Here is a 23,099-nt window from a genome sequence, read left to right on the forward strand (position 1 = left end):
TTCTTAGCTCTCCTTTAAGTAGTCTAGTGAATCCGATGCTCTCCGGAAGACCTAGATTTCCAGTCCCAGACCCACCAGTTACCAGTTACTTTGACAGCAGGAAAGTTTCCCAGTCTCCGAGCCAGGGTTACCCAAGCACTTCAGTGCCCTGCTGCCGCACAGGGGTGTTAAAGGGTCAAATCAGATTCAGCTCTGCTTAAGGGTGTTTTGTAAATTGCTACATGGTGATGTATAAATGCAAAGTGAAATTACTATTAGTTTAGATTGTGACCTGCCGCTGCTGATGGGGAGCTGTTTTTTCCCCTCAGTACAGTGAGTGCTGATGTGTATATTCAGAGGTCATGGATTCCAGCACTCCAGACAGCTCCTCAAGAACATTTCTTGGTTGTGGGGAGAGGACTCATTTTATAAAATACTAGAGGCCCCATGCACGAAATTCATGTGTGTGTGTGTGTGGGGGGGGCGGGGGGAGAAGGGTCCCTCAGCTCAGGCCCTCTTGCAGTCCCGGAGCCCTGGAGGGGGCGGGGAGGGGGTGGGTGGGGAATGTCCGACTGCCGCAGAAGCAGGAAAGGCTCCGCAGAAGTCCCGGGAAGCCTGGCTTCTGGCTGAGCTGTGATCCCCCTGTGGTAGTGCACTGACCACCAGGGGGCAGCCCCTATGTTGAGGGTATGCCCCCTGGTGGTCAGTGCTCACCATAGTGACCGGTTGTTCCACTGTTTGGTTGATTTGCATATCAGCCTTTTATTATATAGGGTATTATATAGGATTTTTATTGATTTCAGAGAGGAAGAGAGAGAGAAACATCAATGACAAGAGAGAATCACTGATTGACTGCCTCCTGCACGATCAGGGATCAAGCCTGCAACCTGGGCAGATACCCTGACGAGGAGTCTGGTTCATGGGTCGATGCTCAACCACTGAGTCACCGTGGCCAGGCAGGAGAGGACTCTTCTAGTAGTCTTTGGCAGAGCACTTCTGCAGCCAGCTGCTTGGCTGAATCCATCCCTATACGAACCCCTTCTCTATCATAAACCCTGCCACACCTACTGCCAGATCTAAGACCTGCCTCAATGGAGCTGTCTGCCAATCCTGTACCCCTTCCTCCACTGAATTGAACAAATCAAAAGTTTATCCTTAGATACTTTAAGGATCATTTGGTATCGTCCTACCCATTGGAGGTCTGCAGTAAGTTAATTAAAGAATGTTAATAATGGCTTCTCAGGGCCGCTTGCTAGATACTTTTCATATAATATTTCTACTCCTAACAACCCTGCAAAGGGCATCTTGTTACCTCCTTCTACAGATAAAGAAAATGAGGTGCTTTGAGGTTAAGTAACTTGCACACAACAACAGGAAGGGCCATATGATGGCTTTCAAACCCAGATTTCTTTAACCTTGGTTCAAGCACCTTTTGACAAAAATTAACCTGGGTCATTTTTAATTTGTTCTAATTTTTAACTATTCCTTACACTGACCCAGAATATTTTAACGTCTGTCTTCTAGCTACAAAGGAAAAAACCAAAGCTTTCTTTCATTTGAAATTAGCGATTTAAAACAGCACTCCTCCCCCTAGTTTTGCTTTAGTTGTTTTTGTGTGTTTTTTTTTACAAAAATTACAGTTTTTAGACCTTACATACTTGGCCTCTGCACTCTTCACCAGCGGTTCCTAAGGACTTGGTTCAATTTGCCAGAATCCTAAAACTCCAGTGCCTGGAGTTGAGTACTGTAGTCTAATCTGATGGGCTCAGATCAGTGAAGAATTGGAGCCTCCTTTACTGTGTGGGCTCCACTTCTAGGAATGGAATTGAAGACTATAATTGCTCCCCCCCACACACACACACATCTATCAAGTCATTAGCTACCTTTGCCATTGATCCAATTCATATGCAAAACCCTAAGATGCTTTCACTGTACTGCAGTCCCAACTGTGATAACTTGGTTTTCAGATCTAGATGCCAAACTTGATTTTGTCCCTCAGTCTTTGTTAGCTTTTGGCCCATTCTTAACTATTGTCTGAACTACTTATTTGGCATTCATCGTATTCTGACTTGTATTGTTTTGATTTTAGAAATCCATTCACTAATCATGTTTCTTTTCTGATGCTATACATATAAAAATTAATTAGACCTGTACATATAAAAATTAATTAGACCAAGTCCTTACCCACAAGGAATCTGTCTAGTCAGAAAGTATGAGGACATATCTGAGCAAGAGCTTGGTGAGCTATTTAGATGCAACTCGGTCTGCACAGCTTCAGACATACTAATTGCCCACCTGAGTCTAGGGAGCACTGATTTTTCTGTTTGGATTATATTTTGGCCCAAATCTAGCTTCACACTAGGAAGAGTAACCTCTGGAAGATAGGATGCAAATAACTTGCCTTAAGTGTAGGTTAGCTCCACCCTCAAGAGATAACTACACAGGATGAAAGTCCAATAGGGTTTCCAATGACTGTCTTAGAAGGGAGTCAGAAAGTATGGTTCAGGAATCACAGTAGTGTTGTTTTATTTCGACATAATTATTTTGTTGTTACTTTTCTGTTTTCTAGTAGTGATTAGCAGCAAAACCACTACAAAGAAAGGAACTTACATGTTTTGCTTGGAATAGCAAAATGAGAGATTCTGGGTGACTGTGTCCCTCTTCAACCAAGACTTAAGGCACGGGAACCCAGAGGATAGGGAATCCAGAGGATAGTGTGGAGGTTTGGAAACTGAGAAGGGAGGGAAATGGTTTGAGTTCCTGGAGTCTGCCCTAAGGAAGAGAGTTAGGAACTGTCTTGGGCCTAAGCAATAGAAAAACCCATGTTCTCAATCAGGAGACAAAAAACTGGCCATGACAATATAGCTGGGACAAGTACAAACAGTTATTAGGGGAAGTCCAGAAGAGAGGTGCCTAGGCTCAGCCTCAGGAGAGATTAGGAAAGATTCCTAAGAGAAAGTGGTCCTCACTCTTAGTCCTGAGGGACAGTGTAGGTAGGGGAAGAGGGTTCTCCAAGAAGAGACCACATAATGAGCATAACGGGTGAGGTCAGGCAACTGCAAATAGGTTGATCACTACTACAGTGAAGGGAGTTTGTTGGGACCAGGCAGGAGATGATATTGGCACATGTAGGTAGAGAGGGTCCTTTGTACCATGCTGAGACCTGAGTATGTGTGTGTGTCCTCAGTCAGGTCCTTGGGGACAGAAACTCTTTAGTGTCTGATACCAACAATAGGTACTCGGTAAATGTTGTGGGACTTGTGTGCTATACAGGCTCCTTTCGGAAAGGAAACCAAACCAACTCAAATTTCATAAGGGGAAGGGTATCATAGCATAGATAATGGTTTCCCAGAAGTCCAGGAAGGCCAAACGAAGCCAGTGGAATGATAGCATTACAATCAACGCCAATCTCTACTCTCTCAGCTCCTCTGCTCCATTCCCTTTTACTAACTGGCTTTCTCTGCCTTTGCTCATTGTCTTTATTTTTTTGTGGCTTTTCTTGTGTGGGACCTATATGCCTGCCCCAGCTCTGACTCTGTGATCGTTCATCTTTTGTATGAAAAGCTGAGAAAGGAATCTGCTCATAATTTTGAGCAAGGCCCCGAAGCATGGGTTATTGATCAGGCTAGACTGCCCTTTGGTCAGGTGCCCTTCATAGTCATGTCTTGTCCAGGATGGGGATGGGGCCATTTATGGTACAGTGCATGGCCACCTGAGTATTTTCTACAACTAGGACTGTGAACTGGGCAAAGCAGGGACCCCAACACATGGCTAGCTCATGAATTCTAATATTTAATGAATGCTTTTTATGTGCTAGGCAGTGAAGATTCATGGGCAGAAATAAAAGGGGTGCTTTACAAAAGGTTTTTGTATCTGTGTAGGGTAATATCTGAGTTATAATTTGAGCATTTCTAGTACCTTTTGTGAGAGTTACCTAATTCCATTTGACTAGATAGTCATTAGGGACAGAAAGGTGAATTCAGAGAAGATCCATGATAAGTAAGTGGTCCAGCTCCAGACTAAACAGCATTCTAATTATCTTTGTGAACTCACTTTCTGTTTATTTTTTTGTCTGAATCCAGTGAACATTAGCTGGGCCTGAAAGCATTAGGGTAGTTTCACTGCTCTTAAAACGGTAGCTCCTAAAATATATTTAATCATACTTATAGGCATGAAGTCATTTATTTCTTCTTTCAGTCATATTTTTTTTTCATTTATCATTTATTCAGCATCTTCCTTCCCTTGGTGCTGGATATTCAAAGATTAATAAGACACTCTTCTAAGGGATCCCTCCATCTAGTAGGAAAAACAGATGTGGGAGGAATGGCACTTTAGGCTGAGGGGGAGTACTTGCAAAGAGCACAGATGTGGGAATATAGATGCTTTGGGGGGACGGTGCTAGCAGGCAGGAGTCAGATTTTAAAGGGTCTTACATTTCATTGTACTTTATCCTTCAGGGTGGGCAGCAAAGGGCAAGGGACAGTTGAGTGTTTTAAGCATGGAAATTAAATGGACTGTTTGCATTTAGAAAGATCATGCTGATGGCTATGTGGAGGATGGATAGAGGGAGGATATAATTTGTGTTGGGAAACCATTTAGGAATTTATTGTAATAATTGAGATGATAAGAAGAGGGCCTGGACTATAGCAGTAGCAGTTGGGAAGGATAGGAGAGATGGTCAGAACAAGAAGAATAGGTAGGTAAGTTTTTTGTTTGTTTTTGTTTTGTTAATCCTCACCTGAGGATATTTTTTCCATTGATTTTTTTAAGAGAGAGGGGGAGAGACACATCGATTGGTTGCCTCCCGCACACATCTCCCAGGAGGCCAAGGAATCGAGCCTTCAACACAAGGTATTGAACCCTTGGCCCTTCAGTCCAAGGTCCGATGCTCCAAACACGAAGCAAAACGGGCTTAGACAGGATAGGTAAATTTTAAAACGTCATTTGAAATGCCAAAGCAGTTACTTAATCCAGAAACTCTTCTGATTATTAACTCTTTATTTTTGGTCAAGAAAACAGTTCCTTAAACTGTTTACCTCTTGCTTCTTTGTGCAGCCTGTTATGAAACTGGAAGATGATGCTTTCTGGAATTCACACATTAGCTAATGGGCACTTCATTTTTGTTTAATCTTCCTAATTGACATTCTACATTTCCTTGCCCTTCTCTCATCTCATTGCTAGTATTTTGAGTGACTTTGGGCTTTTTCCATGGTAGTTCATTTGACCTGGTGGCTTTGTTGGGTAAGCAAGAATCAGTTCAGTCATGGGATAACATTGTTTTGCCTTTCTACTTAGATTGAAAGATGATGACAGTGGTGACCATGATCAGAATGAAGAAAACAGCACACAGAAAGATGGTGAGAAGGAAAAAATGGAACGGGACAAAAGTCAGAGCAGCAGCAAGAGGAAGGTGAGTTGGGACTAGAAACTTGGTTATCTCATGGAATCTGTTTATCTGGAAGATACCAGGTTAACAATTGTACACTATTTTGTAATACCTGATTTTGTTCTTAAGAAAAAATTATTGAATCATTGGAGTTCATTTTGGCACTCAGAACTGTTCCCTTACCACAGGACCTTGAGATGCCGCCTTGCTTTCCAGCATTCTGCTAGCCTGAGGTAGGGGAGAATAACCCTGCCGTTAACAAGGCATCATTTGCTTCATAATCCGCTGCTGAGTATTTAAAATCCTGTACATCCCTTGAAATTTTAGACTCTTTAGTCAGTAATAGTCTAAACTAAAATGACTTGGAAAAGAGAAAATTTAGAGAATAGAAATACGTGGATCAACTAAATAAAGCATTCATTAATTGCTTTATTCTGCAATATTGAGTACCCTCCAAATACAAGCATTTCAGGGCTAAGAGGACACAAAGGTCAATGAAACTATGGATCAAGGAGCTAACATTTAATAGTGGTGATAATAATAGTAGCTGATATTTATTGAGTACTTTTTAAAATATGTTTTTATTGATTTCAGGCAGAGGGAAGGGAGAGGAAGAGAGATGGAAACATCAGTGAGAGAATCATTGATCGGCTGCCTCCTGGATTCTGGTTTCTGGTTTCCTTAGTCAGCTGACACAGTGGGAATCAAGCCTGCAACCCAGGCATGTGCCCTGACTGGAACTCGAACCCTGATCTTGGTTCATAGGTCGACGCTCAACCACTGAGCCACGCTGGCCGGGCTGTTGAGTACTGCTTATGTGTCAAGCACTGTGCTAAGCACTTTACATCTATTAAATTATTTTATCCTTTCAACACCCATATGAGATGATGATTACCCATTTTTCAGCTGAGTAGCTGAGGCACAAACAGGTTAAACAACTTGTCCTAGATGACTAGCCAATAAGTGATAGTGTCCTAGAGGAAGTGGTGCTGGACCTGGGAATATGTAGAGATAATATACAAACATAAATACTTATGAAGTAGAAAGTTACAAAAGCTATAAGAACATAGGTAAAATGTTACAGGAATTTAGAATCCATTAACTACTATAGAAATTTACTGTGCAAGCAGAATCTTGAGCACATTGCAGGTAATTGAGCATGTATCTTTTTTTTAATTTTTAAAAAAATATTTTTATTGAGTTCACACAGGAATAGAGAGGGAGAGAGATAGAAACATCAATGAGAGAGAATCATCGATTGGCTGCCTCCTGGCAAGGCTCATTTATCTGGTGCTTGACTCTATGGGCTGGGGCAAGTTCTGCACGCCCCCCACTGGGGACCAAGCCCACAACCTAGGCATGTACCCTGACCGGGAATCAAACCCGTGACCAAAACTCTAGCCACTGAGCCAAACCAGCTAGGGCGAGCATGCATCCTTTTTAAATTGGGGAGGTAGTAAGGGGTGATGCTATAAAATGTTTTCTCAGTCTCAGAGCATGTGATAAATGGCCAGGACTAACACACCTTTAATATACAGGCTGTTGTCCCGGGACCAGCAGAGCATCCTTTGCAGTACAACTACACTTTCTGGTACTCCAGGAGAACCCCCGGCCGACCCACCAGCTCACAGAGCTATGAACAGAATATCAAACAGATTGGCACCTTTGCTTCTGTGAGTACTTAGTGAGCCTCAGTAGTAAATTCATGCCTGTATTTGTATCATCATGTTTATTTATCCTCCTGGTAATCTCTAGGATTCTGGTTTCCTTAGTCAGCTGACCTGAGTCTCTGAGGTCAGATTTGTTCATTCTTAGGTTTCTCATTAGATATCCATAGGTAATTAGTGTGTAATTGTGGAATTGATCAGAAAGGGATAATACAAAAATACAGGTTTATTTAAGTAGATATTTAGTGAGTCCTTGCTGTGTGCAAAGTGTCCAGGGGTGGGTGGAGATATAATTTTTTAAAAATTTATTTTAGAGAGGAAGGGAGAGGGGGAGAGAAACATCAATTGGCTGCCTCCCATACACACCCTCACCAGGAATCAAACCCAAGACCCTTTGGTGCATGGGAGAATGCTCCAACCAACTGAGCCATGCCAGCCAGGGCGAAAATTTTATAGTACATGGTATCTATTCTCAAGAAGCTTGATGGTTAAGTCAAGAGTAAAGTTCAAAAGTTTCCTTTGTATTTAAGAACCTTTCATTAGGGTTTTGGGTCTGTTTGTGATTATGTATAAAATAGCATATTTTTCCTGTCTTCAGAAAGAAAAGGAAGTCTCTAATGTTTTTGTGGATGTTGTCAGAACAGGGAGCCCAGGCACTGTCTTATCACCCTCATAGGTAGCTAGGTTTGTGTTCCCTAAGAAGCTGTCTTGTTCAACACAGATTATGTACTTCCTATATGCTATACATTCTATCTCTGGGCAGAGTCAAATGCAGGGTTTGTTATTTTCTTGAAATTATTGGGGTATCTGCCCTGTTTAAAATGCAGACACTGGAAAAGGAAACTTTAATAGGCAGTAAATGTTACAGTAAAGTAATAAGGAGGAAAGACACAGTAATAGCAACTTTATGTAACTTCCTTTGATCCTTATGATAGCCTTTTGAGGTCAGTGATGTTATCCATATTTTACAAATGAGAAAAGTGAAACTTGGGTTAAGTATCTGATCTAAAGTCAAGTCAGTTGTAATTTACTTGACTAAGTGGAGGAACCAGTGTTGAAACTCAGGTTTGGCAGGTTATAAAAGCCCCATTCCAAAGCCCATATTCTTTCACCTTTCCAATATACCAGAATGCATGATATGAGGCTCCAGTTTTTTAAATGTTTCCGTCGTACTAGACAAGCTACATTTATTGATCCATTTATTATTGATCAGATATACTACACATATAACTGGTAATTAGGTCATCCCATTACTATACTGAATTGATATATGCTCCCTTAACACTGGTAAATTTAGGCTCTTTTGAAATATTAAAAATAGCTTGTGCACATATTTGGTTCAAGAAATGTTTGTTGAATGAATTTAAGGGATTAGTAGGGTTCTAAAATGAATTAATTCCTTTGCCATTAGGGAAATAAGACATAGCTAGGAATTCTAATACAGGGAGACAGAAGTGCTGTTGGGAAGCACAAGGAGTGTCCATTTACACTGTTTTTTCAAATGACCCGGGCAGTTCAAACCCATGTTGTTCAGGGGTCCTAATTGTAGTCCTATCATTTCTGAATCTATCACATAAGTTTTTATTACCTGCTATATGGGAATGGAATGACCTTACAGGTAAAATAGCAGCCTTTATTTATGAACATCTGGTTGAGCATTTAGAGGATCAGAGAAGACACTGAACTGGGGAGTAAGTTTTCATTCAGGATTCTGTTCAGTTATTTTGTAGTATTTACAAATATATGTAGCACTTTTGTTTCCCTCTTAAAGAAAGCATATGTGGAGTTATCCAGCTTGTGAAAGGAGGGTTTTGTTTCCTCTTTTCGCATATATGTTAAGTTGAATAGAGTTGGTCATGAGCATCATCTGGGGTTCATGCTTCTTTAGTACTCACTGGATGTGTGACAGTGTTTGAAGTCAGCTGTCATGTAATTCAAGGCATTAAGAAAAGCCTCACGATATTAAATCCTCACAGAGAAATAATTGCATTGTGAAATCTTTTATTAAATCCAAAGCAGTATTTCCCATTTGTCTTTAATCCTAGTATTTAACTAGTAAAAGTTCTTGAAATCAGGTGACTAAGAAGGCAGTGTTTTAAAATGGGAAGAGCATTGGACTTGGGAGTGGCAAGGCTCATTTATCTGGTGCTTGACTCTGTGGGCTGGGGCAAGTTCTGAAGCCATTTTCTCAACTATAAAATGAGTAAAGTAAGGTAGTTCTGAGGTCTTTTCTGCACCTCATATTCTGAGTCTGAACACTTCTTTTATTTTTTTGTTTCAATGAAGAGTTTCAGAAATCAGAATTGCCTAAAGAGAAGGAAAAACGTCTTTTAAAGTTTAATACTATTTCTTGAGCTGTCTACTTCATTTCTCATGGTTTAGATATAAAATTGTGACTGTAGATTGTAGAGAACCAAGATGGTGGCATAAGATATACACCTGTACGTACTGCCTCCCACAACCACACCAAAACTACAACTAAAAGACAAAACGGTTATCATCCAGAACCACGGGAAAGCTGGCTGAGTGGAAGTTCTACAACTAGAAGGAAAGAAAAAAGCGCATTGAGACTGGGTAGGAGGTGCGGAGGCGCCAAGAGCAGAGGTACGGAGGCGTGCGAAACAGGCTGGCAACTGGGTGCACTGTTTTTTTCAATTAGAAGGGAGATACAAGCTCCCGACTGCTCTGAACTCCAGTTTCCGGCGAGACTCTGGGGACCCAGACCTCCTAAGGGGAGAAACTGGACTGTCTGGCATCGGGTCAGAAAGCGAGGGTGGCTTTCTCGCAGAGGTGCTCGCAGGGATCATTGTTACTTCGTGGGGGCACGGGACACAGAGACCCAGAGACACGAAGATGTGTGACTGGCAGCCATCGCTGTTTGCTCCGCCCTGGTGATTCCCTGAGACCCCGCTCCACCCAATTTACAACCCACCCAAGCTCTGCGCAGAGGCTTTTGCATATGAATGTCCTGTCCTTTCACAGCCTAACCTAACAAACTGCAGCTGGGTCAGAGAGCTCCAAAACTTTCAAACCCCAAACAAAGAGGAGAAATCTGCAGATCTCGCTGTAGCTACTGCTGGGTGGCCTCTTTGCACCTCCTTGGAGATCCAGGAGCCAGTGTGCCCAGTGGTCAGATACCAGATTTCAACTCCTCACATCCATAAGTGACACACTCAAGAGGCAGACTCAGTGAGCACCAAAGCCCCACTGAAGCAAGTCCTGCCCCATAAGGGTGTCTCCAGCACAGCAGTTCTTCCACTATAGACACAGCGGTTCCTCACAGCCAATTGGCCTGGAGGTCAATTCCTCCCAGTGATACCTACAGCAATCAAGGCTTAACTACAACAAGACTATGCACCCAGCTCACAAAGGGGTGCACCAAGAGTGTCCACCTCAGGTGATTGGGGAGGCTGAGCCTCTGGGCCCTATAGGACACCTACCACACAAAGCTACTCTATCAACACAGGGAAGTAGCCAAAATGCGGAGACAAAGAAACATGTCACAAATGAAAGAAATGGAGGAAAGCAAACTACTGGATATAGAGTTCAAAACCACAGTTATAAGGTTACTCAAGAAACTTCTAGAAACCTTTGAGGAACTTAGTGAGACCTTCAAGGATCTTAATGAGAATGCCAAGAAAATGGAAAAGGAACAGTCAGAAATTAAGCATACACTGTCTGAAATAAAGAATAATATACAGAAATTCAACAGTAGACTAGAGGATCCCAAGAATCAAATCAAAGATTTGAAATATGAGGAAGCAAAAAACACCCATCCGGAAAAGCAAAAAGAAAAAAGAATCCAAAAATATCAAGATAGTGTAAGGAGCCTCTGGGACAACTTCAAATGTACCAACATCTGAATTATGGGGTTGCCAGAAGAAGAGAGAGAGCAAGATGTTGAAAACCTATTTGAAGAAATAATGACAGAAAACTTCCCCTACCTGGTGAAATAAATAGACTTACAAGTCCAGGAAGCACAGAGAACCCCAAACAAGAGGAATCCAAAGAGGACCACACCAAGACACATCATAATTAAAGTGCCAAGGGCAAAAGACAAAGAGAATCTTAAAAGCAGCAAGAGAAAAACAGTTAGTTACCTACAAGGGAGTACCCATACGACTGTCAGCTGATTTCTCAACAGAAACTATGCAGGCCAGAAGGGAGTGGCAAGAAATATTCAAAGTGATGAATAGCAAGAACCTACAACCAAGATTACTCTACTCAGCAAAGCTATCATTTAGAATTGAAGGTCAGATAAAGAGCTTCACAGACAAGAAAAAGCTAAAGGAGTTCATCACCACCAAACCAGGATTATATGAAATGCTGAAGGGTATTCTTTAAGAAGAGGAAGAAGAAGAAAAAGGTAAAGATAAAAATTATGAACAACAAAGTGACTACAAATACATATCTATCAACAAGTGAATCTAAAAAGTCAATTAAAAAATCTGATGAACAAAATAAATTGGTGAATATAATAGAAGCAGGGGCATGGAAAGGGAGTGGACTGACAATTCTCGGGGGAAAGGGGGTGTGAAGAGTCCGGGAAGAGATTGGACAAAAATCTTACACCTATGGATGAGGACAGTGGCGGGGGATAAGGGCATGGGGTGGGGTGGGAACCAGGTAGAGGGGAGCTATGGGGGGAAAAAAGAGGAACATCTGTAATAATCTGAACAATAAAGATTTTTTACAAAAAAGAAAAAAAGATTGTGACTGTACAATTGTATAGTCTGGCTATAAGATTGGAGAAGGCCAAACCATTAATGAAGCAATGCTTGATTGAGGAATTGGGGGTGGTTTGTGTACCTTTCTACCCCACAGCCCCTCTCTAATTCCTAATTTACAGTGAGCCACAGTTTCTACTTGGTATACTTTATTTCTTCCCACTGTGTTCAGGTTGAAAAGATAATTGCTCATTGTATACATTTGACCATTTACTATCCCTTATACAGTTAAGCATAGCAGTTGCTGAAATGAGAGACTGCACGAAAGTCCTACAAATGGCACTCATTCCTGACTTCTTTGTAACATGAGACACTGTCTATGTTCCTGTTCTTAGAGGACTGAAGGGACAGCTGTTGCACACAGTGTAAGGTCTCTTAGTTTCTAACCAGATCTAGAAATATGACCTGAATCTCTGTGTACTCAGTATCCATTTTCAGCTACACAATTCTGATGTCTTGCTGTGTGTCTGTTTAGAGCCTCCTGGGCAGTGTGTTGGCAAATACCAAGTGTTTCTCTCCAGACTATTTTACATCTTCTCTTTCCTCCTAAAGTGTGCCTCTTCACTGGCCAGTACTTTGTAGGTGTCCTCTGTGAGACAGAGGTAGGGAAGTAATGTCGTAAGGCACCACTGAGAGGAACAGGAAGGACTAGCATGATGAGTATAAATAAGTCTGCAATTGCTGGAGAAGGGTGCCTGCTTTTCTAACAGGACTTTGAAGGAGAGGCAAAGAGAAACATAGATGTTCTAGTAAGAAGAGGGACTTAAAGAGAACAGACTGAAGGTTGTCAGAGGAGCAAGGGGTTGGGGGATTGGGTGAAAAAGTTGAAGGGATTAAGAGGTACTAATTGGTAGTTACAAAATAGTCATGGCAATGTAAAGTACGGCATAGGGAATATAGTTAATAATATTGTAATAACTGTGTAAGGTGCCAGGTGGGTACAGGAAATATTGGGAGAATACTTGGTAAATTATGTGATTATCTAATCACTATGCTGTATACCTTAAACTAATACAAAATAATATCGAATGTAAACTGTAATTGAAATATATATATATATATATATATATATATATAAAGAAGAGGGACTTAAACCCTAAGTATTAGAGGCTAAGTCCTGCTTGGTTTTGGACTGTCCTGGCTAAGAAAGGCACCATGATACAGCATAGTGCATGTGGTTGATTTTATCACTGTGCTCAGTAACTAAATAGAACTAAAATGTATTTCACTGTAGCTAATGCTGTATTTGAGTAAACAGTCTCTGATCAAGAGGGTGTTTAGGGCCGGCTGGCGTGGCCCAGTGGTCGAGCATCAACCTATGAACCAGGAGGTCATGGTTCGATTCCTGGTCACGGCACATGCCCGGGTTGCGGGCTCTATCCCCAGTGTGGGGCGTGCAGGAGGCAGCTGATCCATAATTCTCTCATCATCGACGTTTCTCTTTCTCTTTCTCCCTTCCTCTCTGAAATTAATAAAAAAAAAATCTTTTTTTTAAAAAGAGGATATTTGGTTCTAAAAAATGCATTCAGACTGAGGTTATGTGGCACTTAATATACCTTAGAACTAAAGGGTTTCCATTATGTAAAACAAGGTCCTCCTGACAGCATGTCGTGGTTATCTGTGGCCTCTGCAGAGGATGCATATTGACTGATGTGACTTCACCAGCCAAGGTTCCTGGCTGAGGCCTTAGAGTTTTTCTTGTATCAACAATATTACATTTTTCTTTTATCCAGCTATACCATATGCTTTCATCTAACATGCCTTTCCTCCCACACAGTCCTCCAAATGAAAATGTATCCTTCCAAAGTATAGCCTGTAACAGTGTGTCTTCCCTGTTTATGCTTTTCTCTTAGATAAGTCTTGCATTCAGTCAAAGAAAAAGAAAAGTCACACCTTCTGTACTCTGGGGCCCTCTCTTCACAGGTGGAGCAATTCTGGAGGTTTTACAGCCACATGGTACGTCCTGGGGACCTGACAGGCCACAGTGACTTCCATCTCTTCAAAGAAGGAATTAAACCCATGTGGGAGGTGAGGACTAAGGTTAAAAAGTACTTTAAAGCCTTCTTTCAAAACTGCATTACTGTTTGGTACATCCTTAAGAGCTGGGGACTTCCAGGAAAAGACACTAGTGCCATTGCTTGTCTGGGTGGGTTGGTGCTGGGTGGTTTTGAAAGATTGTTTCATCACTAAAATGGTATGTAACAACATTAAAGGATAGATTTCATTAAAAAAAAAAATTTTTTTATTAGTTAAGGTATTACAAATGTGTCCTCATCCCCCCCCCCCATTAGCCCCCAACCCACCCCCCCTCCCCCGCACACTCATGCTCCCATCCCCCTGTTGTCCATGTCCATTGGTTTGGCTTATATACGTGTTTACAAGTCCTTCGGTTGATCTTAAAATTTTTTAAGTATATATTTTTATTGATTTCAGGGAGGAAGGAAGAGGGAGAGAGATAGAAATATTTACGATGAGAGAATCATTGATCGGCTGCCTCCTGCATACCCCACACTGGGAATCAAGCCTGCAACCCAGGCATGTGCCCCAACTGGGAATCAAACCATGACCTCCTGGTTCATAGATCGACGCTCAACAACTGGGCCACAATGGCTGGGCTGTTTTTTTTCCTTATTCCCTTAGAATTGGCTGTGTGTGTAGTATATTACCATAATATACTTATGATTAAAGTGGGTAAAAAAATAAGCTTACAGGCACTAATTGGAGACCCAGAGCTGATCTCTTTGCTTTGCTGAAATCCATCTTTTATTCTGATACCATGGCATTTTTCTAGAAGACAGATATGATCACACCTTCCCTCCCACCCACCCACCCACAAAATTACAAATGTTATGCAGCTCTCCGTTGCTCACATGATCTTGCAGCTAGCTTACTTTTCAGGCCTCATCTCCCATCATCACCACATCTTCCCTTTGATGCTGCTGGACCTTCCTTTGACTCTCCCCATCTCACACTCAAGTCTGCGCAGATTCATGCTCTTCCCAGTGCCTTCAGCCTCTTCACCTGCTCTACCTGGCTGACTCCTGTGTCCCTCAAGACCCAGCTTAAATTTTCCCTCTTCTTGAGTATTTTCTGGAGGTCTCATTCTTTTTTTTAAAATCTTTTTGGAGGTCTCATTCTTTAATTTACTGTGCATACCTCTGATACAGCAGCTCTCAACAGACTATCCTGCTGTAATTAATGTTCTTGTCTGTCTCCTCAACTAGACTGGGTCTGGGAGAGACTGTAGGTTCCTATTTGTGTATTTGGGACATGAGGACACCTGGTAAACTCTTAACAAAGTGAGGCATGATCTGTGTTTGAGATCTGACATTTTATTTTGATTACTAAAGTAGTTTCAAAAAAGGATTTTTCTTTTTTTTTTAATCCTCACCTGAGAATATGTTTATTGATTTTAGAGAGGAAGGGCGGGAGAGAGAGAAACATCGATGTGAAAAAGTAACATTGATTGGTTGCCTCCTGTGCATGCCCCAACCAGGGATCAAATCTAACCTAGGTATGTGTCCTGACTGGGAATTGAACCTGCAATCTTTTGGTGTACGGGGCGATGTTCCAACCAGCTGAGCACCTGGCCAGGGCAGAATTCTTCTTTTTTTTTTTTTTTAAATTCTAGGGCAGAATTCTTTTTAAATCTTATTCAGACACTTTTTGTAATGGCTTGTATAAGGATCCCCACCTTGTTTTTCTTTGTTTTCTGTCTCTTCCTACCATTTTTCCTATAAAGTTGAATAATTGGAAAGTGACAAAACCTTTTAGTGTTCATGCAAAAGAAAAAGGAACTGTGAAACCATATTTTAATTTTAATGCTTTCTGTCTTTTTATAGGATGATGCAAATAAAAATGGTGGCAAGTGGATTATTCGGCTGCGGAAGGGCTTGGCATCGCGTTGCTGGGAGAATCTCATCCTGGCCATGTTGGGGGAACAGTTCATGGTTGGGGAGGAGATCTGTGGGGCTGTAGTCTCTGTCCGGTTTCAGGTAAGCTTCCTGCGGGCAGGTCTGGTTTCATATGTTGCCTTTGCTCTCCTCACTGCCTCTGGTTTGCTTTGATGAGTCCCTCTGTTCCTCCTGTAGGAGGACATTATTTCAATATGGAATAAGACTGCCAGCGACCAAGCAACCACAGCCCGAATCCGGGATACGCTTCGGCGAGTGCTTAATCTACCTCCCAACACCATTATGGAATACAAAACCCACACCGACAGCATCAAGTACGTGTTGGGGGGGCTTGGGGGTGCATATCCCTAACCTTAGCAGAAGTAGGTTCTTAGTTGGGTCCGGAGGAATACGGTCGTACAGGAGACTGACTTGTGGAGAAAGTACAGAGCAGTCTTCCCCTCTAATGCTTCTGGCCACTTGTAGCAGCTCTTTGCTGGTGAGGCTCCCTGCTTACCTCACTGTATCAGAGAGAGCCCCTCTGCAGAATCCCAGTTGCAGTGCCTGGGCTTGCTTTATTTCCATGGGCTGTCTTGTCTTTCATTGGCTAACCACTGTCTTAAAATGAAAGACAAAGTGCTCTCCTTTTTCTTGCTGTTTTTAAAGATTATTTCACTGAACAAGAAGTTCCTCCCTGTCCACTCCAACCCCTACTTTTGCATGTCTTTTTAACCTGTTAGCTTCAGTCTGTTTCTTTGTCCTGGGAAATTAACTTCTTGTCAGGAATGTGACTCCCATTTCCTTGTGTGTAGAGCTGAAATCCTAGAGGAAGCAGATGGAGTGTTTGTGAGAGTAGAATCTAAGAGAAGCATGAATGCCAATAGGAAATAAGCTTTGCTTTGCCCTCTTCCTAGGACTTAGGGGAATGGAGCCAGACATCCTCACAGAATCACTGGTTACGGTTGCTCCTTCAGTGATTGAGTGTCAGGAATAAGTTCAGGTTACTGTGATGAAGTTGTGGGGAGTGGCTGTTAGATTTTCTCAAAACTGGACGGAGAGCTAGCCAACTAGGAGTCGGGACTTTTAGGGTTAGTTCTCTCCTTTGACTCCAGCATCATTGTGTGCCTTTGGCAAGTCTCTGCCACTCTGCTTCAGTTCCCCCGTCTGTAAAATGGGGGATAATGATAACTTTACCTAACGGGGTTGTTGGGAGGCTGATTGAATCTTGGTAATGGAAGGTCCTCAGATGGAGACGGCTCTTACAGGGCCAAGTATTATTGTTGCTGTCATCATCATCATCATTAGAAATGATATCATCATAATGTTATTCTTATTAAAGACCATAATGAGCCCAGTGATGGTGTTCAGCAGACAGACCACTTTGGGAGTCTTTTTCCCATGCAGTCACAGATAATGTTGTGGGTGGAGTTAGCTAAAACTAGCTAAGGGCCTGTTTTTAACTGGGAATACTGCCATAGGAGTTTGTTCATAATGGAATGGCTGCTTATGACTCATTGAAGCAGCCAGGAGTTATTAGCTGGCCATTGCCCTGGTTGCTTGACTTAGCAGTCCTGTGTAGCATTGTTTTTCTCTAAGCACATTTTCCCTATTCTTTGTTCTGGGGTAGAAGCAGTTTCTGCCCTCCAGCTAGACTCAGTGGAGGCTGGAGAGGTCCACACCTACTTTTTCTAGGACTCTTACATTCAAGATTTCTAAAACACCCCCCATTCCCTCCAAAAGCAAGGTTTTCACCTGGATAGGAAAGGGAAAGAGGTATTTTTCAACTTTCCCCTCTCCACTGTTCTACCTTGCTAATGCCCTGAGGCGGTTTTTCCTGACTTGTAGAGCTGTATTCAAGTCCTTACAGAGTCTAGGAGAGCCTGTGGGCTTTTTGCCTTAGACTGCTGCTCACTGCTTTATCCAGAGGTCTGCCTAGTACTCCAGCCTGCAGCTACAGGGACCAGAAAACCCTCCTTGACACCCAGATGCTACTTTCCCTGCGTCTCCCTCTCTTTCCTCTCCCAATGTGCCAACCTTTTGCACTTCCACTAGAATGCCAGGCAGGCTGGGTCCCCAAAGGCTCCTTTTTCAAAACCTCTGGAAGCCGCGGTTGAATGTGCCATGACCTTCTCCCTCTCTGGATGGCACCATCATTGAAGCTGGCATCATCGGAGTCTCTTGTTCTGTTGGCGTGCTACCTGGAAGATTCTTCTGTCCTGGACAAGAGGAATTGGAAGAGCATTTTATGTTTTAAGAACAGGCTGACACACAGCAGCTACTACAACAGCTGAGATCACTTAATAAATGGTGCTAAACTAGCTTGTCTCATGCTCTTGCTCTTTATGGTGCATCAAAGAAGTGGCTTTTCAAACTGACTGTCACCATATTAAGGAACGGCACAGACTTCTCCATGGAGGGCCATTGGGGGAATGCAGCCTCATTTCCATAAGCCCATTGTACAGTGTCATGTGGTATTCTACTTCTGCTGAGGTCTGACATAATGTGGAGACATCTAGCTCTCAACATGAGACCCATTTTCTGGTACTTGAATTTCAGTCTCCATCTAGTCACGCTGATTAACAAGAACAGTGATTTCTGATGTAGAATTCGGCTTGAAAATCCTTAAGGTTGGAAAGGGGGGGGGCGGGATCCTCGGCCTTTGCTTTGCTGACGTCATTTGCCTTTACTTCAAAGAAATCTCTTGCTTGGAGGTAAATTCCTGCTTCCATCTGTGTGTGGCTGTACATATATAGCTTCCTTGCTTGGTGTTAATGGGGTTTTCTCACTGCCAGGGCTGCCCAAGCCACAAGCTCTTTGCCAGTCTCTCCCTTCCGCTTTCCCTTCAGGGCCAGGTCATCCTCCTCTTTGGGCTAACTCTGCTTGCAAGGTCTCAATGTTCTAGCCCTTCCCATTCTCCCAGGGTAATTGTGCCTTAGAATCTGAGGAGGGGAAGCATCTTCATCCTCGGTGAGTTTGCTCCTTAGGTATCTGACTGCAGCACGTGCCAGCCCCTCACATGCTTTGTGGCTTGGCTTGTGTAACCTGCAGCTTGGCCTGCAGGCCCTAACCTGCATGTACAATTGCAGCAGGCCTCATGTTACTTCAGGCTTCCTTGGGAGCTACACCAAAACCAAAAATAAACATTTTTGCAGACACTGGGTCAGGTTGCCTGATAGTATCTGTGAAGGGGGCTATGGGCGTAATGTGGAAGTTTCCAAAGTGGCTGTTCCATTCTGGCAGCGACACCCTATGCTTGTACCATCCTGACTGACCACCAGTCTCCACGTGGCCTGTGATCCCACAAAACACACATTGGGACAGCACCCTGGGCTCAACTTTCTGGAGGTGTTTGTGTCATTGCTTCTTTGTTTATTGCACATACAAAATTGGTTGAAGTCTCTAGAAAATGGTATGTGGAAATGCCTATTCTCTGTTTCCAGCATTTGTCAAAGAGTTACCTCTTATGGCCTTTTCCCTCTTGCCTTCTGCTATTATGTTACATGTATTGACCTTAATTTCACCTAATATAATTGGTCCAGGGGATGAGCTTGACATCACCTTCCTAAGTTGATCAGAAAGCACCAAATTGACCTTGAGCCCCCTCCGATCCTTGTCACATGTGAACAGAAGTCAGAACTGGTCTGCTTTACTCCCTTCCTGTGCCTCTCACAGGTATGGCTTTGCTTGAGCCAAGGAACAGCAGCTCCTGGGACTTGAGAATTTAAGGGAATATGAAGGAAAAAGGTATTCTGGAGAATACTTCCAGGTGTTCTGGTGGGAGTTTTTGTAGGAGTGGCCTAGATTTCTCAGTCAAATATACCTCCACCTTGCTGTGTTTCCAATGTCCTTTTTCAACTGTTTGGTTTTCCAGCCTGCCCCTAATCAAACTGCTTGTGGCCTTTTCCTGCTGCGCTCCTAGGTGAGCTGAGAGGCACACACTGCTGCTCACGTCACCAGAGCTTCCTTGCTACAGAGGGGACGCCTGCCTGCTGCCTCCTACCCTTGTGTTGTCAATAGCAGGTCCCACTGAGAAACGGGAAACTTGTTAGATGGAGTGTTCGCTTCAGGTGCATGGCTCCTAATGAGGCCAATCGCAGTTAAGGTTTTATAGGTTTGCGTCCTCACTGTGTCCTCCATTTTGAGAAGAAATCTAAGACAGACTTGCAACCCAGAATCGTGGGACCCCCAGGATAAAACTGGGCACAGTTTTTCTGAGGAAATAACTTTTGGAATAGTGCCATTGAATCCCTTTGTGCATCTGGCCCGGATGGAAGAGGGGAAGACAGGGCCAGCTTCACTCAGCTTCACTCAGTAGGCCACAGTGTTGGGAAAAGTGACCAGACCTCTCTGCAGAGAAAGTTGAGGGTAGGTGACTTTATTTCTTTATTCTAGAGGAGAAACGGGTCAAATCATGGGGAATTTCTTTAACCTTTTTAGATTTCATTATACTTACACATGGAACTTTGTAGGCAGCAACTAAATATCCCTTGTGTTGTGACTAAATCAACCCGATGGCACTGGATCACACCGGTGTTAACTGCTGGCCTGCCTTATGAAAGGTACTCCTTACTGATGTTCAAAGTAAAGAAAGCCCAGACTAGCAGGAGGCAGAGCTTGTCCATAAGTATTGAGGGCCAGCTGAGTGCAAGACTATGAAGAGGCTTTAGGGGGTGGGAGGGTGGGACACATTCGGAGTTACACAGAAATGGACCTCTGCTCTCAGTTTGCTTTCTGGTAAGTGAGCTGAAACGAGTGGTCTTTAAAGGACTCTTTTGATTCTGTCATTTGAAATTGTTCAGAATTCTCTGTAGGCTATATTAATCTCAGTTATTCTTTTAGAAGCTTCATTCATATGACACTTTTAACATTTACTAGTAACTTCTTTTTTTTTACCTTTAAAAGAAGCAAGTTTTAATATTACCAGTATGAGTGGGATGTCATATGGAAAAGAGCTAGAATGTTCGCACCTAGCTTTAGGCAAGTGATTTTTGACCTACATTGTACCAGTGATTATGAACAACTAATTTATTTCCACTGTATCCATGTGAGGAAAATTCTTCACCCAGATTCCTCATGTTGAGGTTTAATATGTGAGGAAGATACTTCTGAAGAAAATGGGAGGCCAGTTTAATACCAGAATGGGTTAGTGTAGGTTTTTGACAGAGAACTGCTCTGTTTGGACTAGCATAGGCCTTTCTGGAAACAAAAGGATACAAGGGATGAAGCTTCAACAAAACCATGTAATTTCTCTGGACATTTAAGTTGCTTAAGATAGAATTTAAATCTCAATGTTAAAATGAGAGGGGGGTTTCCTGGGTCTTTGCCCAAGCATCAGATTTTGCTTTGCCCGTGTCTTAATTTGGAATGAAGTGAAAGGGCCTTCTGGTGTCACTACTGGACTCACAGAGCTCGTCATCGCGTTCCCGTCACCAGAATGGGCTGTTAAACAGATTTCTTGATGTGGAAATTGTTTGAACTAACAGAGACTGGCACACTTGTTTGGTGGTTTTATACTTTCTTCAGTTATATATTTGTAATTTTGGTAATACTCTCTGAAGAAACCATTAACTGTACATCAGCTTCTTATTCTAAGAGGTAGATAATGAATTTATAAATGCTCCTGTTCAAAAGAGAAATACTGATGAAACACGTATAAGTATCACCTAGAAGAGTGAATTTGTTGTGCCAAGTCTCTGTATTTAATCTCTCCCTGTTTAAAAAAGAAGAAAAGCTACCTTTAGAAAGTCTGGTAAAAATTGTATTTTAGTGGCCATAATCTAAGCCTGTAGTAAGTGACACAATATGTTGTCATCCAGGGTATTGTCATCCCTTTAAACCAAGGATGAATAATTGGCAAAAACGAATTTTAGGTTTAGAAGCCTCAAATAACTCCATATATACAATTCCCAGGGGACTTACCAGACATTCTGTCCTAGTGGGGCTGAGAAGTGGCTGGGGCTAAAGTTAGGACATCACTTCCTCAGAAAATGAGGTGGCAGGGCTTTCGGGTGCATAGGGACTCAGTTTCTCCTGTTTTTCAGCCAGCAGTCGCCAAGGGCTGTTTGTTGAGCACACTCTGAGAGACTGTGACCCCTCGGTCGCATTCTTAGTCCTCCTAACCCCTGTTTCTGAGTTAGTCAGCGTGGAAGTCATGAGCATTGTTCCTGGAAATGTTGACCTGTGACCTGCACGGCTTAAATGTTAAGAGACTGACATGGGTATACTCTGAAACAACCTGGTACAAATTTGGGGTCTGAAGTTAGAAGGGTCAGAAGGTTGGAGATGTGAAAACTGAGAGGTAGTTTCCCCATTGCATCTTTAGACACCATAATGCTGTCGGGTCCCTGCCATTACCCTCAAGGTGAGGCCCGATAAGAAAGTTCCTGCCACCTGTCCTCACCTCCCACCGCTGCCCTTGCTCCAGAGAACCGGGGTGTCTTCTCTGATGGTTGAGCTTATCTCTGACCTCATTGGCCTCCCTGGTGGACTTGTTGAAGGCGTGGATACAAAGCCTCGCGGGAATAGTGAGGGCCAGTCTTCACCAGTGGAGCCTCCAGGACAAGTGCCAGCTGTCCCTAAAGGCACTGGCATTACTGTGAATCTGAGGGCAAGTCCAGGTGGGAACGCTCATTGCTATGCTTCCAGGTACTGTGGGCTGCACTTGACCTTGACGGTATCTGGAATGGGATGTGGGGTTATGTGTTCTCTCTGTTAAAAAGCTTTTGATCTGAATGTGCTATTATGTTTTTTGTCTCTGGTTTGCCAGGGCCTGGGAGGAGTTTCATGGCCTGGTGAACAGCAGCGGCCGCTGATCGGACGCTCCCCTCTGTCTCTCATACTCAGGGTAGGGCCTTGTCAATCTTCTCTGTAACCTTGTGTCATACCTCTCAGCCATAGGACCCCTCTTTCCCAGGGGTTGTGCCCTCCTCACTTGCCCCAGCCTTGTTCTGCCAGCATGGAGTCAGCTCCAGATCAGCTCCAGCCTCTCTGACTGATTGTCAGTCTCAGAAAACACTGGGTCCAGACATGTCTCGGGGTGAACCCTGGGCAGGCCACTTAACCTCACTGTACCTCCGTTTCTCACTTGGAAAGTGAGGTTTCACTGACTGACATCTCTCAGATCTCTTCGGATGACAGCATTTCATGATTATAAATGTGCCACAAGTCCTTTTTCTTTTGCTCAGATGTGGCCATTTTAAACGATCTGACAGTGTCCTGTACTTACATGGAGTAGGTGAGAGGTATGTCTCTTGCTTGCTGGCGGTGTTTGTCAGTTGTGAGGAGCCAGTGGTAGAACTTTGATGTTTTTGCAGTGAGAGGGCGGGGCAGATGCCAGGCTCCATAGGAGACAGCTCCTGTGTGTACTGTAATAACCATCGCACGTTTCCCAGCAGGGAGAGGCCTTGGGATGTTGGAGGCCAGGCCAGATGAAGCATTCACTGGGAGA

At 43.1% G+C, this 23,099-nt stretch overlaps 1 protein-coding gene across 3 annotated transcripts in view; it reads left to right on the plus strand.

The window, feature by feature from the left end:
- The window catches only part of EIF4E2 (eukaryotic translation initiation factor 4E family member 2), a 32,566-nt gene that overhangs the window by 1,031 nt on the left and 8,436 nt on the right, over positions 1–23,099 (plus strand). The window contains exons 2-7 of one of the 3 annotated variants that reach the window (XM_081096260.1): positions 5,275–5,389; positions 6,904–7,038; positions 13,683–13,787; positions 15,602–15,754; positions 15,851–15,987; positions 17,705–17,971. In XM_081096260.1, the coding sequence (XP_080952386.1) occupies positions 5,275–5,389; positions 6,904–7,038; positions 13,683–13,787; positions 15,602–15,754; positions 15,851–15,987; positions 17,705–17,777 (718 nt within the window). In that variant the 3' untranslated portion in view covers positions 17,778–17,971. Of the gene's footprint in view, positions 1–5,274; positions 5,390–6,903; positions 7,039–13,682; positions 13,788–15,601; positions 15,755–15,850; positions 15,988–17,704; positions 17,972–22,418; positions 22,497–23,099 lie in introns of those variants that run through there. The other 2 variants (XM_081096261.1, XM_081096262.1) reach the window with 2 other exon arrangements.

Source organism: Myotis nattereri (genome assembly GCF_964212035.1).
Source record: "Myotis nattereri genome assembly, chromosome: 7".
NCBI lineage: Eukaryota > Metazoa > Chordata > Mammalia > Chiroptera > Vespertilionidae > Myotis > Myotis nattereri.